The following is a 19,070-nucleotide window of genomic DNA, read 5'->3' as shown; positions in this document are numbered from 1 at the left end:
TGACCTTTCTTTCTGAGCCTCAGTTTCTCCACAGTCCCACTCGCAACTCCACGTTTCCAAGGTCTCTTGGATGGAGCCACTTCCACAGTGAACCCCTCTAGGTGCAATTACAGGATGATCTTGTGTCTCGTGGGTGTCACTGCTAGGGTGGAGGGCCACGCCTCCTCTTTTGAATTCTGACTTTCCAGCCTAGGAGTGTCCCAAGGTTTTCCTTGTTAAAATTGGTCTGGCTGGCTGCTGTGACACGCCACACTGCCCTGACGGTGCACACACCACTGTGGGGAGGAACAGAGGAATCCAGCTGGCCATCGCATGGCAGGTGAGTGGGCAGAGTCTGAGGCCTTGGGGCACCAGGGCGTATGAGAGGGGCTTTAAGAAACACAGGTCTGTGGGATGACGTTTGATCATTGATTGTTAGGGTTTTATAGCTGGACGGCCCACCGTGAACACATGAACTCTTCATGTGTGTTCATGAGGCCCAGGACGAAAAAACCAGCCCTAGGCCACCCAGCAAGTCCATGGCAGAGGCTGGCTCAAGTGCTGTCTTCTGGGCTGGGGCCAGGTCTCACCCCTGTGCCTCACAGGACTGAAGAAGGCGGGCACAGGACGGCAGGGGCAGAAGAAAGAAAATCTTCTTGCACCCCATGCACATTCTATGGATCCAGAGACTTTTCTGGGCATAGTTGGGAATTGTGGCCTGGGTAGGAAGGAGTGAGAGGCCCCCACAGGCTGCATCCTCACCTGATTCCCACCCCAAGCACTTGGCAAGAGCAGCTCTGGATGAAGTGAAAAGAGCTATATGACCTTGAGCAAGAAAATTTGCTCTTGGTACCTCTGTTTTCTGATCTGTGTAATGGGGATTATAATGCAAATTATCTCACAGCCCTGCTGTGAGGAGTTGGTGAGACTGTGTGTGCTGTTCTCCTACCACACAGCTCAAGTGGGGACTTGTAAACAGTAGACTCAGAAAATGTGGGTCGGGCACAGTGGCTCACGCCTCTAATCTCAGCATTTTTGGAGGCTGAGTTGGGAGTGGAATTATGGAGCTCAGGAGTTCGAGACCAGCCTGGGCAATGTGGCAAACCCCGTCTCTACAAAAAAAAATACAACAATTAGCTGGGCATGGTGGTGGTCACCTGAAATCCCAGCTACTTGGGAGGCTGAGGTGAGAAGATCGCTTGAGCTCAGGAGGTCGAGGCTACAGTGAGCCAAGATGGCGCCACTGCACTGCAGCCTGGGCAACAGAGTGAGACCCTGTCACAAGAAAAAGAAAAAAAGAAAACGTGTCCCCCGTGACCTCAATATAGTGAGCAGCAAACTCCCCCGCAAGAAATTTTCTGTTAGATGCTGGGGCCCAGTAATGAGCAAGTCAGCAGAACCGGGGGTCCTACACTCAGGTATTCAAGGGGCTTGTCGGAGTCTGTCTGCCAGTTTTAATTGTTCAGCATTATGTGACAGTTTCATCAATCAACTATTTTTTTTTTTAACTTTCAAAGGCAGATATTTTAATTTCCTCATCATAGTCTAGCTCCCTCTTCATATTTCCTCCTGGCAGTTAACAGCATTGCTGAACATGTTGGGCCCTTCAGGCTCCTAGGATAGGTCTGTTCTCTTGAAGACCAGGCCTTGCCAACCCCAGCTCACAGTCCAGACTGCCTGTTTCCAGAGCTGGGGTTGCCTCCCTGATGGCCCTGGTACAGAAGGGATTGCCTTTGTTCCTCCAAGATCTGCTTCTCAGGGCTCACCTAGACGATCCCTCTTCTCTGGGCCTTTGATAACCTGTCAGACTTAAACTTGACAGTGCCAAGCTTAATTGCTGAGGAAGGAAAAAAGTTGATGATGATGCCTTTTGTCAGGTCTGTAACTAACTTGCTGGGTTCCTCTCTCTGAATCTCTGTTTCTCTGTCTGAAATGTCAGCATCGGAGTTGTCATGACTATGTAAACGGACTATGTGTTGGGTTGGATTCAATTCCCTGGGTCTTCTGGGTCCTCTTGGCTTCTTGGGAGGATCTGCTTATCAGAGCAGTAGGTCATGCCTACTACATGCTCTGTGTCTGAATGGCTGAGACATCAGATCCTAGATGGAAAGTGTGTTCCTCTTCCTGGAGCTCCTCCTATCCCCCCTCCCTCACTCTGTCCATGGTGGACATCCCTAGTTGACCCCAGAGTTCTTCCCTCTGGAGCCTGGATGTGGCCCTAGAATGCTCAACCCAGTTCTTCAAGTACCAGTTGATCAGTTGGCAAAGGAGGTGAGACCCTTTTGCCATGGTTAAATTATAATCGTCTCTCAGCTCAGAGATTCCAAGAATTGAGTGGAAAACTGTGTGTGAGGCTGGCTCTGGCTGGGACATTGGGCTGGAGTTGATGCCTCACTGCCTTCTGGTGAGAGAGAGACCAGCAGCTTCCAACAATACCAGGAAGGAAAGGGAAATGGGGCAGTGGCCCCAGAAAGTCCCCAAGCAACTCCCGGTTAATCATTTAGTCATGGAGATCAGGTGCCCATGATGCGTACTAAGCATAGGGTCATAATGGGGCCCATTAAAAACCAATTATGCTTAGTCCAGAGTCTGGGAGATGCTGCTGGCTTCAACAGAGCTTCCAGGGCTCAACCCCACTGGGCTGCGACAAAGAATTGGGGAGGATTATATCACTCAGCTCTCTGGTGTCACCCAAGGGCAGGAGAAGGAAGATGGATGAGCTAGGCCTTGGGGTGGGGATGGGTGGAGAGCTAAGTGGGCAGGAAGCAATGTTCTGCACATGGACACTTCCCTTTCTCAGGTGGAGCTCTGGGGCCAGCTGGTGAGCAAGTGAGAAGGGGAGGAGGCGAGGAGGTCAGAGGGCCAGAAGTGATGGGCAGGGCCTGTCAAGGACCTTGAATGCCAACAAGATGGTTGTAGAGTCCATGGTGATTGAGCAGGGAAAATGACATGCTGACACTCAGAAAAGTCCCTTCCCCTCTCTGAATCTCAGTTTCTCCATAGTGATGGAATGGATTGAACAGGATGAGCTGAAAAACTCTGAGGCTGTTGGGGCCATGCAGTCACTTAAGCAAGAGGCAAGGAGGGGAGAATAACAAGAAACCTGGTGCATGTAGGAACTGGGGAGGGGAGGACCAAAGTGATGAGGGAGATGTAGGGAAAGGAGGTGATGATGTAAAAATCCCTGTTTGTAAGCCAGGCGCAGTGGCTCACGCCTGTAATCACAGCACTTTGGGAGGCTGAGGCGAGTGGATCACGAGGTCAGGAGATTGAGATCATCCTGGCTAACACGGTGAAACTCCATCACTACTAAAAATACAGAAAATTAGCCGGGCATGGTGGCGGGCGCCTGCAGTCCAAGCTACTCGGGAGGCTGAGGCAGGAGAATGGCATGAACCTGGGAAGCAGAGCTTGCAGTGAGCCGAGATCACGCCACTGCACTCCAGCCTGGGCGACAGAGCGAGACTCCGTCTCAAAGAAAAAAAAAAAAAATCCCTGTTTGTAGAGCTCATCACTGCGGACCCAGCACCAGGCTACGTACTCGATGAATAGGAAGACATTCATCCTTTTGGAAGCCTGTTGCCCTAGCGTGTTTATTAATGGCTTCTGCTTTCACTCTCAGAATTTCCTGGTTTAAGTGATGCATTTTATCACTACCCTATTTATAATTACTAATTCACTTAATCCTCCTCAAAGCCCTAGAAGAAAGATATTATTATTGCCACGTTCCAGAGGAGGAAATCAGATCCTCAGAGAGGCCCAATAACTGATCCAGGGCCACACAGCCAACAAGATGATTCAGGATGGCAGGAATTGGCAGAGCACTGGAATGGCAGCCAGGAGGTCCTGTGTAAATACTAATAATGATAATACTCACATTTCCTGAGAACCTAGTATGTGCCTGGTATCGGTCTAAATACTCTATGTGAATCTTCCCAACCCGAGGAGGCGGGTACGATCATCACCCTCATTATCACCAGGAGACTGAGTTTCAGAGCTCACTCACTTGCCACACAGCCAACAAGGGGCAAAGCCTGCATGAGAGCTCAAGCGTGTACCTCCGAAATCAGGCTCCTAGTTGCTGTGCAGAGTGAAAGGAAGCCCCGAGAAGATGGTGACAGGGAGAAGGGGAGGAGAACAGTCAAGCTGGAGGGACTATGAGGCTTGGGGTAACAGGCAGGCGGAGGGAGCACTCTTACCACATCCTTTCCCTGTGCCTGGGGGGTACAGCCTCAGCCCCGGGGTTGGCGAGCCTTCAGCCCTCGGCTGGGAGTTCACCCTGCATATCCCAAGGGTGAAGGCCCCCGGGGCTGAAAACAGGCTGCCCATTCTGTCCTCAGGGCCTTGGGTTCACTGTCAACTGGAGCAGTCTCAGAGCAGATGTTACCTCTCCCATCCCTTCCGCTGGGCAGTGGGTGAGCTACCTCTCAGAGGTATGGCAAGCTGGGACCATAATCCAGTATCCACCAAGAATTTGGCCAAGGGAATTTGTGTCTGGGCAGGAAGTTGTGAGAGAGATGCTCTCTGAGATTTGAGGATAATGATGATAATGGCAGTTCTGACTCATCCCACCTCCTCTTGCACGTCTGTGATAAGGATGCAGATGCCTCAGAGGGTGATGGGAGCTGCTTTGGGCTGTGGCAGAGAAGGGGGAAAACCAGTGCAGGAAAACCATGTCCCAGGGGCGATGTGACAATCTTCACATCAGCACACTCTTGGTGGGGGGTGGGGGTGCGGGGGGAGGTGTCTTGTAGGGAGAAGGGCTGAGAAGGGTCCTTGAGGGTAATCAGAGGCACTTGCTTCAGCAAACCACAAACTATCCAAACCATAAGAGTCCTTCTGGGTCATTTCACAGAGAAGAAAACAGACCCAGAGAGGCAATGCGTGGGGGTGGGTGGTCAGTGATCCATCTGCCTGCCCATGTCAGAGGCCTCACACACCCTCCTCTTTCTCACTCTGTGGAAGGAAAGAAGTTAAGAAGGAAAGGCAGGCTTTGGAATGTGACAGCTTGAGAGAGAGGGATTATAGGGTGGGTGGGGTGTGGACTGTCGGAGCGTGAGCAGCTGACAGGGTGTGGGTGCTGATTCTCGAGGGCGGACCCAGGACACTGCAGAGCATCAGCTCCCCCTTCCATACCCCAGCCGAGGGATGGGGAAGGAGATTCATCCATTCATCCAACCAATATTCACTGAGTACCTAATATGCCCTGGGCCCTTAGCCAGGTTCTAGCAACCCAGAGAGGAGGAGACTCAGCCTTCGCCTTCATGGAGCTCTCAGTCCAGTGGGGGAAAGACATGTGTAAGCAAACAACTATAACACAGCATCCCTGATCACAGATAAGGGACAGAAGCCTCCACCTTAACAGAATTTGAGCTGAGGACATGGAAGGGGTGATACTGGGTTTATTTTGACAAGGGGCCTGGAAACCATCCCAAGTGCACATCTATCTCCTTGCCTTGGGCTGCCCTATACCTAGGAGCCTCTGCCTATGCCCATCAGTCTCACTGTCCCCATGAGGGCCAGGAAGGACACTGGCTAGGACAGAACTTATCTGTAATCACCAGTAGCTCCCCCTGCAGAATCTTGGACCCCAGCCCTGGCCATTACCCCACAAATGGCAGGTCATGGAGGTGAGATGCTGATGGGTGTGGGTGACTTAGATCACCAAAGCAGCAGCTCCAGGGACAGATTCCACAGGGATTATAACAGCAACCTCCTGGGTTATGGGGTGAGTGTAGAGTTGGGCAGGGGACGGGCCGGGAGCTGGCAGGTTGGGATTTCTAGGTAATGTTTCTGCAAAACCCCATCAAAGAGCAAAGGAAGAAGTGTATTCTATGGGAGTGATGGGGAGCAAAATAGGGACAAATGGGGAGAAGTTGCAAGAAGAAAGAGCTTGACTCAGCAGAAGGAAGGACTTTCTAACATTGGGCGGTGAGTGAGCTACCTCTCAGAGGTATGGCAAGCTGGCACCATGATCAAGTATCCACCAAGAATTCGGCCAAGGGAATTTGCACCTGGGCAGGAAGTTGTGAGAGAGATGGTCTCTGAGATTCGAGGACAGTGATGATAATGACAGTTCTGACTCATCCCACCACCTCCTCTTGGCCGTCTGTGATAAGGATGCAGATGCCTCAGAGGGTGATGGGAGCTGCTTTGGGCTGTGGCAGGGAAGAGGGGAAACCAGTGCAGAATCCATAGAGTTTAAACCCATGACCCAGGATCCAGCAGTCCTCATCCAATCCCAAACTCCCCTTGTATCCAGCCCTGGGGCATACCAGGGCTGAGATGATTACCACCCAACAACCTCATCCCCTGCTTCTGACTCATCCACTGAAAAAATAGCATCCTGTTCTGGCCTGTCCCTACATACATTGCTTGGGAAGTAGCAACATGAATTGTGGGCTACAAATCCAGTGTGTCCTCAGGCAAGAAGTCCCTTTCTTCCCACTTCTGGATCTCAGTTGCTATGTCAGTAAATGGAGACCTGAGCTCCTAATGGCTCTTCCAGCTCTGCTGATATTAGACTTGACAATTCTATGTACAAGGTGCCTGGCTGGGGGAGAGGGTCCTGCCGGTGTTTTCTGACTAAACCAAGGTCATCTGAGCTCAAAGTTTTGGAGTTTCAGAGGTTTGTGCCTGCCCTAGAATGACTGGGGCTAACTTGATGTGAAAGCTTTGGTTCTACTTTCCGTTTTGTGAGAATTGGCAAGGGTAAATGGGAAAGCCCCCTGGCACTGTTGTTCCAGCTCATGCCACATGGGGTCACTGTTGAACACTGGTCCTGCACAGTCTTTGCTCACTTACCACAACAGGGGCTGTAGGAGCTCCCAATCTTGGGACACGTGTCAGCCATGTGAGTTCCTACCCACATGTTCAGTCATTATCCCCATATCATGATGTCAGCAGGGGCTTCCGGCCTAAGCTAAGCTAAAACTAGTTTTTTCCATGAATCTCAAGCCTGAGTATTGAGACCACAGCACCAGCCTAGACAGCTCACAGGTGGAGAGCAGTTGGGACGCTGTTGTGGTCTAGACAAGGATCTTGGCTCTCTCCATGTTTCAGTTACCAATTGCTGTGTTGCAAACCACCCAGCACTTAGGGGTTTCAGACAACAATCATTCTCCTGCTGACGAACCTGCAATTTGGGCAGAGCTCAGTAGGCACAGCTTGTGTCTGCATCAGCTGGGGCAGCTTGCCTGGGGGCTGAAGGACCCACTTGCCAGATGGCTCAGTCCCATGGCTTCCAAGTAGTTCTGTCTGTCAGCTGGGAGCTCAGTGAGCTGTGGGTTGGAAGCCTTGGTGGCTCTCCGGGTGAGCTTCTCCATGGGCCATTTGGGTTTCTTCATTGCATGGTGGCTGGGTTCTAATAATAAGCAACCCAAGGGAACTAGAAAGAAGCTGTATTAACTTTTATAATCTAGCCTTAGAAGTCACAGTGTGTCACTGTGTCTCAGCCACCTGTCTTCCAGGTCCAGAGGGTGGGAATATATACTCTACTTCTCAATGAGAGGAGAATCAACATCATATTGAAAGAAGAGTATGTGGGATGGGAGATATTACTGCAACCATCTTTGGAAAATGCAATCTGCCACATGCTATTAACCAAAAGATTGTACAAAGATGCTGGAATCTTTAAAATGTCAAACATTTTGACCAGCCCTGTCCAGACACTTGCACACACAAGCCACTCTTCTGATGACTGTGGTGAAGCTCATGTTGAATTTTATAGTCTGGAACTTCTAGGCTATGACTCCTATGGAGTCAAAGATAAAGGCACCATAGCCTGGGGATAGAAAAGCCACAGACTCAGGAGGCAGATTCCCAGCTCCATCACTTAGAAGGCTGTGTAACTCTGAATCATGCGCAGTGGCACATGCCTGTAATCCCAGCACTTTGTGAGGCTGAGATGGGAGGATTGCTTGAGGCCAGGAGTTGGGACCAATCTGGTCAACATAGCAAGACCCTATCTCAAATTAAAAAAAAAAAAAAAGAAAAGAAAACAGATTGTGTAACTCTGTACCTCAGTTTTCTCATCTGTGACATTGAATTAACAGTAGTACCTCCCTCATATGGTTTATTAAGATTAAATGAGCTAATATTTATAAAATACTTGGAAAAGCACTTGGTTCATAGGAAGTTTTATTAAATAAAACCTATCCAATGGTCTAGCCAACAATTACTGAACATTTCCTGTATGGTTGGCATCAAATAAGATACAGTCAAGAGTTGCATGACAAGTGTCCTTGGGTGGGGAGTACTTGGTGATACAACTTCAGTGGTTCTCAACTGTGGCAGATTATATTTCACAGGGTGGTCATATCTGTATACATCTCATCTCAGTGTTCTTTTTGCAATGGGACACGACATTGGTACATTTTCAGCAAGAGATGGGGCATGTTTCTTCTCTTTGAACCTAGGTAGGCCTTTGTAACTGCCTTGACCCATAGGATAAGGTGGAGGTGACATTGTGTAACTTCTGAGGTTACGTCATAAAAACCATTGCATCTTCCACCATGGTCTGTCAGGTCACTTGCTGAGGGGAAACTAAGCACCATGCCAGGAGGACACTCAAGCATTCCCATGGAGAAATCCACATGGAAAGGAACCAAGGTGCTTCAACCTGTATTCAGCACCAATTTGCCAACCATGTAAGTTAGTCACCTTTAAAGTGGACTCTCTAGCGTCAGTCAAGCCTTCAGATGAGTATGGCCGCAGCTAACACATGATTGCAACTGCATAAGCAACTCCAATTCAGAGCTGGCCAATGGAGCTCTGCCCAAATTCCTGACCCACAGAAACCATGAAGGATAACATATGATTATCATTTTTCCAAGCTAAACTCTGGGTTAAACAGATTGGTTAAGAAGCAATAGACGAGTAAAACATCAACTCTTTTATCCCTAATACCCTCCCTCTCAATATAACAAATATTTAATAGTGTCCCTTCACCAACCTGAAATTGAATTGACACAGCTTACCTACCTCTATATGCCACTTTTTAAAAAATTGTATCCTAACTATAATATAAATAGTAAATAAAAGGAAATCAGTTTTTACTAAACATACTTAAGTATGTAAATGCTTATTGAAACTTTACCAGAAGACATGATGAAGTGATCAGATGCCATCCTGTGACTGTAGTGAATCAAGACAAAAACAAGACCACTTCATAATCATGAGTGAACACAGACAAAAACATGAACATTGTCTAAGCCATTTACTGGTCTCCATTAACTGACATATTAGCCCTAAAGCTGGGCTACTATGAATAATGGCTACTTCTTTATCACTTATGACACTAGCGTCAATTCATTCTTCCCACCTTCTATGTAGGACTATTAAGATACTCAGATATAGACTTGCCTCATTGCAAGAGCAGCCTCCAATCCAGAGCAAAGCCCTGCTTCTCTGAAATTCCCCGAAACCATCTAACACAAGTCGCAATCTGTAAGTCCTCTCTAATATCCTCTTCCCAAGATGTTCCGTGGTTCTTTGTGGCGAGCGTTCTTTCTTATTGCCATAAGCGACGAGCCCTTCCTGTTCATTGTACTAATGTGTTGCTGGTGGTCTTTGGCTAGAGAGCTTTGACAGAAAAGAAAATAAATTTCAGTGTTCATCATTCATAATAAGGGGAAATAGTAATGAAACTTTTGTTTCAGTTTATATCTGTGCATGTGTATATGTTTGCAGGTATATGGAGTATGGAACATTTAAAACTGTTTCTTATGTCAATCACAATAAAACTAGTATAACCACTGACCCAGTGGTCAGCAGCTGGAAGACTCCACTCCAGCCCTTGCTTGTTTGTGTGCCCTTTGGCAAGTTATTTCACTTCTCTTGACCTCAGTTTCCTCATTCATTCATTAACACATTTAAGAAATATTTGTTGAGCACCTTCCATGTATCAGGCACTGAAGATTCATCAATGAACAAAACAGACACAGCTCCCTGCCCTTATGGCGTTGATATTCTTGAAAGGGAAAGTAAGCAATTAAAATAAAGAAATAAAATGTATTGTAAGATGTCAGTTAGTGCCATGGAGGAAAATCTTGGAAAAGGAGGGTAGGGGTGATTTGCAATTTATAAAGGGGTGGTCAGGGAAGGTCCCACTGAAAAGGTGACATTTGAAGAAGGAGGCAAGGGAGCAGGTTCTGCAGGAATCTGAAAGGAGAGCAATCCACATAGAGGGAACAGCAGGTGCAACAGCCTTGAAGAAGGAGCCTGTCCACAGGTTCAAAGAAAAATAAGAAGGTCAATGTGGCTTAAGGGGATGAGAGAGGGGAAGAGAAACAGAACGCCCAAAAAGATATCAAAGTGCCCAATCTTGAAGGGCTTGAGGGTCATTGTCGGGACTTCAACTCTGCTGAGACAGACAGGAACCAATGGAGAGCTTGAGAGCAACCAAGTGATCTTAGATTTTAACAGGATCCTTCTGACTTCCATGTTGAGAATGAGCCCTGGGGACACGCGGGGGTGGGGGCACAGGGGAGGTGAAATAGGGAACCCAGTAAGCATGACGGCATCTAGAAAATGAAAAGGGTCACAGTACCTCCCTTAGGTGTATGTTAGAAGGCATAAGCACTTGAACACATGCAAAGATTTTATTATTGTTGTTTGTATTATCCCAAATCTAATAGCTGATTGGATACAGGAGAGATGAACTCTGGTGGTAGGGCCGAGGCAGGAACATCTCAGGGCACAATCACAGGCACCCCAACCAGGAGGGGCCTTAGGAAAAGCACAAGGCAGGAAAGAGATGTGTGGGATGTCGGGGCAGGAGGTTGCAGAGGTAGAGTCTGATGCAGCCAGAGCAAAGAGTAACTGAGCTGTGAGGGGATGGGTGTGAGCTGGAGGGGTCAGATCTTGGACAGATCATAATAGACAATGGAGCATCCAGTGGAGGCTTGGGAGCAGATGTTTGACAAGATGAAACAGCAGTTTCATGAAACATCCCTTTGCTTACTAAAGCATCTCACCAGATATCACTAATTAATCTTCTACATGGCACCAGAATGATCTTTCCATGGTGCAAATCTGATTACGTCACAGCTTTGCTTAAAACAATATTTGGCTGACTACAGTCCTTAGGATAAAAGGCAGACTTCTCATCCCACTCCAAGCGTTGGTGGTCTGCCAACTATGGGCCCCTCCAACCTCATTGCCTTCCCCACACATCTGCTTTCTCTCAAATTTTAGAAGTCACCGTGCTCCCTCCTGTCTCTCTGTCTAGCGCCATAGCTGCTGGCTAGAATTCAAGGCTGCACACATCCTAGAGTTTTAAGCTGTTGCTTATAGTACTCTGGCGAATAGTTTTGTTAATGTAACTACTTTAGTTTAGGTGTTCTGTGACACCTAATGCCTCTGGGACTCCCAATGCCTCTCCCGTAGGGTTCATCTCAAAGCTTGCCCTAAATGTTTGAGGTCTATCTGCTTAATGCCAGTCTTCTCCACTGGGCTATCAACTGTGTGATGTCAGGGCCAGAGGGTATTTGATGGACTGTTGGGTCTGTAGCATCCAGCACAATGCCCAGCACTTGAATGAATGAATGCTGAATAGAGGAAGAGGATGCTTGGACTGAGACTAGATCCATCACTCAACTCTTTCCTGGAGATACCCATCCAATTTAAGACTCAGCCTCAATTCCGCCTTCTCAAGGAAGCCTTGCTTGTCCTGCTTCAGACCAGGACAAGCCCCCCATTACTGTTCTTTCAGCTCCCATCCTTCTCCCTGGTAGCATGTATCAAAGCAAGAATTAGTCACGTGGACTCACCTACTTAGGTGTTACCCCTGGAACATAATAAGTAACATTTATTGAGCTCTCATTTTCTGAGGACTCTAAATGACAGGGGCCATTATCCTCACAATCATGCCACAGGCATTATTCCCATTCTGCAGAGCGGGGAACTGAGAGGCAGAGAGGTCAAGAAGGCAGGCTAGGAACAGTGGTCACACCTGTAATCCCAGCACTTTGGGAGGCCAAGGTGGGCAGATTGCTTGAGTTCAGGAGTTCAGAGTGACATGGCGAAACCTGGTCTCTACCAAAAATACAAAAAATTAGCTGAGTACGGTGGCATGTGCCTGCAGTCCCAGCTACTTGGGAGGCTGAGATGAGACGATCACTTGAGCCTGGGATGCAGAGATTGCAGTGAGCCGAGATCGCACCACTGCACTCCAGCCTGGGTGACAGAGCGACACTCAGTTTCAAACAAAGAAAGGAAGGTGGGTCAACCAGTAGATGGCCAAGTCAGAATCTGAACCCATATCAGCTGCCCCCAGACACCTGCTCATAACCATCGAGCCAGACAGTCTCACCGCACCATGCATTGAAGGCAAGCCCACATCTACATCCTCAGCACCAGACACCAGCCTGGCATAGAGAATATACAGTCAATCCTCAATGCTTGTGGATTCTGTAGATGCACATTGCTAATATTTATTTTTAAATCCAAAATCTATACTCTGCACTTTCTTAGCCATTCACAGACATGCACAGAGTGCAGAAAAATTGTCACCTGACCTGACACGCATATTCCCAGCTGAAGCTGAACAGGCAATATTCTGCCTTCTTGTTTCAGTTCTCATACTATAAACAAATAACCTTTCTCTGTCCATTTAAAACTAGGGGTTTTTTGCATTTTTGTGCTTTTTTTGTTGGTGATTTCTCTGTTTAAAATGGCCGCTGAGCACAGGACTAAAGTGCTGTCTCATGTTCCCAGGAAAGCTGCAGGAAAAGCAGGAAAAGCAGGAGCAGTAAAGCTGCGATGTGCCTTACATGAAAAATATGTGTTAGGTGAACATTCAGGCATGAACTATAGCGCTGCTGGCCACAAGTTCAATATTAATGAATCAACAATATATATTAAACAATGTTTGTTTCTTCTGAGAGGGAGAGTCTTACTCTGTGGCCCAGGCTAGAGTGCGGTGGTACAATCTTAGCTCACTGTAACTTCCACCTCCGGGGTTCAAGTGATTCTCCTGCCTCAGTCTCCCTAGTGGCTGACATTACGGGCACCCACCACCATGCCCAGCTCATTTTTTTGTATTTTAGTAGAGATGAGGTTTCACCATGATGGCCCCAGGGCCCCAGGGTTCCTGAGCTCAGGCAGTCCACCCACCTCGGCCTCCCAAAGTGCTAGGATTACAGGCGTGAGTCACCACGCCCAGCCTGAATAATGTGTCTTTAAACAGAAACGCACATTTATATACTGATCAATTGATGAATAAGTTGGGACCAGAGGCTCACAGGAACCTAAACCTGTATTTATTTTCCCTAAGGGCAATGGGTCAGTTCTCATTAATTCAACCTTTGCAGTGATTTTACAGAACTTAGTGACTAAGAGACTGGGCATGGTGCCTCACACCTGTAATCCCAGCACTGTGGGAGGCCGAGGCAGGCAGATCACCTGAGGTCAGGAGTTCAAGACCAGCCTGGCCAACATGGCAAAACCCCATCTCTCCAAAAATATACAAAGAAATTACCCAGGTGTGGTGATGTACACCTGTAGTTCCAGCTCCTCGGGAGGCTGAGGCACAAGAATTGCTTGAACCCGGGAGGCAGAGGTTGCAGTGAACCAAGATCACACCACTGCACTCCAGCCTGAGTGATAGAGTGAGACCCTGTGTTAAAAACAAAACAAAACAAAACAGAGAATTGCTGACATATGATAAATAGCAGTTGGATGAACAAATGACTGGCTGGGATTGAATGGGAGGACAAGCCCAAAGTGGGTGAGAAACACAAGGCCGTGTCCTCATCTCCCTGTCCTCTCCCCACCCAGGGATCAGAGTCACCAAGGTGGACTGGCAGCGGTCGAGGAACGGCGCTGCCCACCACACCCAGGAGTACCCCTGCCCTGAGCTGGTGGTTCGCAGGGGCCAGTCATTCAGCCTCACGCTGGAGCTGAGCAGAGCCCCGGACTGCGAGGAGACCCTCATCTTCATGGTGGAGACAGGTAACTGGGCTCGCCAGCACCCCCTTCTCATCCGCAGCTGGAGGGACCTGTCTTATGACCCAGTAACCTGAGACCTTGCAGTCAGCAGCTCAGTCTCTGGGGGAAGCAAGTCCCTGTAGGTAGACGGAGCCTTGAACCCTGGAGGCTTCTGGTGGCAGCTTTCTGGGGGTGGTTAGCAGGTGCTGCCAGCAGACAGTGGGGTGGATGGGATGATGTCTCTGGAACCCTGTGTGTACCAGACACCCAGGGCTCTGGAAGGGTATGAAAAACCGTCAAGCACTTTAAAGCCCAAGCTTTGCTTTCCTTTCCTGGCCCGACATAGGCAGACTTTGGTTTCAAAGGATGCTGTCACTTCCTCCTTAGCCTGGAAGTGGCTGGGGTGTCAGGACAGCTGAGGTGGACACTCACTTGGACACTGGCCTTCTTGTTTTGGTCAGGTCCTTCTCCCAAAGCCTCCCAGCAGTTCAGGGGTGAAGGTGGGGCTTCCAGGCCTGTAGCTTTTTTCGCTTCTCTAAAGCTGGGTTTCCCAGGGGCAGGGTCTCCTGAGTCCCTCTCCCCTCCTCCAGGACCCCGGGCTTCTGAGGCCCTCCACACCAAAGCTGTGTTCCAGACATCAGAGTTGGAGCTGGGTGAGGGCTGGACAGCAGCAAAGGAGGCTCAGATGGAGAACACTCTGACTATCAGTCTCGCCAGCCCTCCCAATGCTGTCATTGGCCGCTACCTGCTGAGCATCAGGCTTTCCTCTCACCGCAAACACAGCAACCGGAGGCTGGGCGAGTTTGTTCTTCTTTTCAACCCATGGTGCGCAGGTAGGAGTGGCCAAGTCCAAGGTAGAGGTGTTTCCAAAAGACATCCTCAGAGGAGGGCCTGCCCTTGGAGGGAGCCTGGGAGGTTGGTTAAAGGACAAGACGGTGAATGCCAAGAGCTGGGCAAGTACTTGGCCTAGGCAGAGGTAGGCAATGGTCAGAGAAACCTGGTAGCAGGTGCTTCAAAGCCTGTGCCAGAGGACCCAGTGGGCAGGAGAGGCCCAGGGGTGGGTAAGAACCAGGACTTGGGAATCAGACTGCCTTGGTTTGATCCCAGCTCTGCTGAGCTGCTCCCCTCTACCAGTCTCCATTTCCTCATCTATAATACGGGAAAAATAACAGTGCCTACCTCTTAGGACTATGGTAAAAATCCATAGAGGTAAAACTTGTAACGTATGAGATATATCATAAGGCCTTAGTAAGGAGTGGCCAGGATCTAAATTAATATTTAAGAAATATGGCCGGGCTTAGTGGCTTACACCTGTAATCCCGGCACTTTCGGAGGCCAAGGCGAGTGGATCACCTGAGGTCGGGAGTTCAAGACCAGCCCGACCAACATAGAGAAACCCCATCTGTACTAAAAATACAAAATTAGCCAGGTGTGGTGGCACATGCCTGTAATCCCAGCTACTCGGGAGGCTGAGGTAGCAGAATTTCTTGAACCCAGGAGGCAGAGGTTGCGGTAAGCTGAGATTGAGCCATTGCACTCCAGCTTGGGCAATAAGAGCAAAACTCTGTCTCAAAAAAAAAAAAAAGAAAACCAAAAAAAAAAAAAAAAAGAAAGAAAGAAAAAAGAAATATGAGGCTAATGTGTCAGGTCCCATAAAACTCTTCAGTCTTGGGCTGTTTGGGGATTGGTCCCTGCTTGGATAAAGACTTGCCGGGAGGGATGGAGTTTGGCAAGGAGGCAGCACGGGAGCTCGCAAGCCCCCTCTTGACCTCTCCTGCCCCAGTCAGCCTCCGGGCGCTGTCCTGCTGCTGATCCCTGATGCAGCCCTTTCCCAGGCCAGCAAGGCCAGAGCCCCAGTCCACACCAGGCCTGATGACTGCTTTTCAGAGGACGATGTGTTTCTGGCCTCAGAGGAGGAGAGACAGGAGTACGTGCTCAACGACAGTGGCATCATCTTCCGAGGCGTGGAGAAGCACATACGAGCCCAGGGCTGGAACTACGGGCAGGTCTCCAGGGGCACAGACCAGACGGGGACGTGGGCTGGGGCATGGGGAGGTCGGTGGGACTGGAGTCCCTCTGTCTGCTCACTCTTCTCAGGAGGGACAAGGGGGACTCACTCCTAGAGAAAATCCACTCGTTCATTCATTTGTCTACTATTCACTGGGCCAGGGTGTGCACTGCGTCCTGGGGAAGGGGAATTGCTTTGGACACGGTATGGACACAGAATAGGTCAGTATTGTTGTGGAAAAATGAATAGCTCTGATCAGTGGTTTTCAGACTCGAGCATACATCAGAATCCCAGGAGGGATGGCGTGCTGGACCCCACCCCCAGAGCTGCCCACTGAGTAGGTCTTGGGCAGGGCCTGAGAATGTGCATTTCTAACCAGTTCCCAGGTGATGCTGATGCTGCTGGTCTGGGACCATGCTCTGAGAGCCACTGGCTTAGATAAGTAGTTCCAATACCAGGGGAAGGAAAAAGAATGATAGGGATGGAAGCAAAGGGAGTTCAGAAGAGGGTGAAAGGAACCTCCACCTCGGCCATTGTGGAGGCTTGCATGATATTGGGGTTGGGTCTCTACAGTGAGGCAGGATCTGCCCAGGCATAGGGAAGAGAGGCAGAGCCACATGGAGGTGTGAAGTAGGGAGTCCTGAGTCTGCTAGAGGAGTTCTGTCTGCCTGAGCTCCGGGTGCCCAGCAGAAGGAAGATTGGACTTGACTGTCAGGCTGAGGAGCCGCGCACTGCCCTGCAGGCCAGGGGTTTAAAGCATTCAGGATTCGGGTGCTGGACAGGGAAGATATAGGGAAGAATTTAGGGTCCATCTAAGGGGTAGCCACTACTCAGCACCCAGTTTTTGTTGCCAGACCTTCCAAATTATCAGTGACCAGAAACCTAAATGTGTATGCAAAAATCCCCCAGCTTTTACATATTGTTAACTAATTCAAATGTGTTTGAAAACATCATGTAGACCAAATGAGCATATCAGTGAGGTAGATGTGGCTCAAGAGCCATCGATTTTTGCCCAGACTTTACTGTGGGTAGTCGGGAGGTTGTTGAGCAGGGGAGAGGCATGATTAAGGCTGAGGTTCTGATTCCCCAGGTGACTCTCTGAGGAAGGGTTTCCAAGACTAGGGGCTGCTCTGTGCTGCCCCTGGTGGTTGGAAGGGGCAGCAAACTGCCCTGCACAGGTGGGGTGACTGACTGGGTGAGGGCTGTGGGAGGGCCTGGAATATGGGTGACTAAGCACAGCCTCTAAGCGCAGCCTCTCTGGGGAGCAGTTTGAGGAGGACATCCTGAACATCTGCCTCTCCATCCTGGATCGAAGCCCCGGTCACCAAAACAACCCAGCCACCGACGTGTCCTGCCGCCACGACCCCATCTACGTCACCAGGGTCATCAGCGCCATGGTGAGAAGCCCCTTCATCCCTGCACGTGTACTTCCTCAAGGATCACCCAACCAACCCTGGGGCCACACCCTGTGATTCTTCCCATCACCCCTTGTTTTAACGTGCTGTTGTTGCACAACCAACCACCCCAAAACTCAGTGGTGTAAAACAACCCTTTATTATGCTTACAGTTCTTTAGGAATTTGGGCAGGGTGCCATGAGGATGGTTTGTCTCTGCTCCAAGATGCTTCTTCTGGGGGTGTCTTAATGGCTGCATATGTCTGGGATGGTTTGACAGGACATCTGTCTGGGGCTTTGGTTCTGGTGGCTGGCAGTTCCTAGGTTGTCGTCTATGTCATGTCTCCTGGAACTGGAACATCCAGGATGGCTTCCTCACCCTCATGTCAGGCCCTGGGCTGGGGTGGCTGTAGCAGCTGGGACTCACCAGTCATCACTCTTTCCACACAGCCTTTCCATGTGACTATCTTGGGCTTCCTCACAATATGGCAGTCTCATGCATAGCAATGGCTCCCCCACCCCCACCTCCCTGCCCCAAACAATCCTTCCAAGAAAGAGGAAGTGGAAACTCCCAGTCTTATAAGGCCTAGGCCTGGAAACTGGCACAGCATCACTACTGCCATAGTCAGTGGTCAAAGTAGTCACAGGCCAGCCCAGACTCAAGAGGACCCCCCCGCCTCCCCCGTTGAGTGGGACGTACGTAGACCCACCTCTCCATGGGAGGCATGACAACTTTAACCTATCACAGGCCTCAGGCCATGGTGTTTCCTCCCGAAAGATGTCTGCAGGGCCCACCAGCTCCCTCTACCACATGCAGGTATTAAGGTCAGTGGGTGGTATCTGAGATTCCAAAATTGCACAAAGCTATATTTCTCCTACTTGATACTCTTAATTCCTCAAGACCTCAGAGAGCAGTTGGAGCAAAGAGAATTAACATGAGCGACAATCCCAAACAGCAGAGCATCACAGCCCTGAGGACAGTGAAAGTCCTGAACTCTAGGCTCCCGAGTCCAAGTCCTAGACTCATGGATCACCATTTGGACTAACTTGCTGTGTGATTTGGGCAGGTCCCTGAATGCTTCTGAAGCTCAGTTTTCACATCTGAAAAAAAAAAAAAAAAAAAAAAGGATAATAATCAAGCCTACATTGTAAACTTCAACAGGTTAATATAGTGTGCACAAAATTCTTGGCATAGTGGTGTCTGGCACACAATAAGCGTTGAATAAATGTTAGCTGTCCCTACAATTACTATGCCAACAGTTTCCCAAAACAGATCATTTAACACAGGAAATGCCCTAAAGTTGTAATGATTTTTACAACGCAGTATCCAAATGGAAGATAATTGAAAATGGTAAGTGCTACCAAAAAGTAGGTATTTTAAGGTCACAGATGCCCCTAATTTTCAGACAGTTAAAAAGCAAGAGTGACCCCAATTGACCTGGTGGTCCAAAGTTGGAGAGGATTTTACCACGATGCGGTTCTTGAGGTAGGAAGCCCTGTCTGGTGGTGGACCCGTGCCCTCCTCTGCCCAGGTGAACAGCAACAATGACCGAGGTGTGGTGCAAGGACAGTGGCAGGGCAAGTACGGCGGTGGCACCAGCCCGCTGCACTGGCGCGGCAGCGTGGCCATTCTGCAGAAGTGGCTCAAGGGCAGGTACAAGCCCGTCAAGTACGGCCAGTGCTGGGTCTTCGCGGGAGTCATGTGCACAGGTACCCTGGGAGAGAAGGGTCCCTCCCCCAGCCTCCTCTATCTAAATGTA

General features: G+C 49.3%; 1 protein-coding gene across 2 annotated transcripts in view; it reads left to right on the top strand.

Annotated features, from left to right (window-relative positions):
- The first annotated feature begins 245 nt into the window (after positions 1-245).
- TGM6 (transglutaminase 6) overlaps positions 246-19,070 on the top strand; it is a 48,781-nt gene continuing 29,956 nt past the window's right edge. For both annotated transcript variants that reach the window (XM_023220202.3, XM_023220200.3), the window contains exons 1-6: positions 246-319; positions 13,759-13,932; positions 14,499-14,741; positions 15,796-15,914; positions 17,185-17,313; positions 18,843-19,020. In XM_023220202.3, coding sequence (XP_023075970.1) covers positions 313-319; positions 13,759-13,932; positions 14,499-14,741; positions 15,796-15,914; positions 17,185-17,313; positions 18,843-19,020 — 850 coding nt within the window. In that variant the 5' untranslated portion in view covers positions 246-312. The remainder of the gene's footprint in view (positions 320-13,758; positions 13,933-14,498; positions 14,742-15,795; positions 15,915-17,184; positions 17,314-18,842; positions 19,021-19,070) is intronic.

Source organism: Piliocolobus tephrosceles, chromosome 20 (genome assembly GCF_002776525.5).
Source record: "Piliocolobus tephrosceles isolate RC106 chromosome 20, ASM277652v3, whole genome shotgun sequence".
Taxonomy (NCBI): domain Eukaryota; kingdom Metazoa; phylum Chordata; class Mammalia; order Primates; family Cercopithecidae; genus Piliocolobus; species Piliocolobus tephrosceles.
This window is presented reverse-complemented; position numbering and strand designations above follow the sequence as displayed.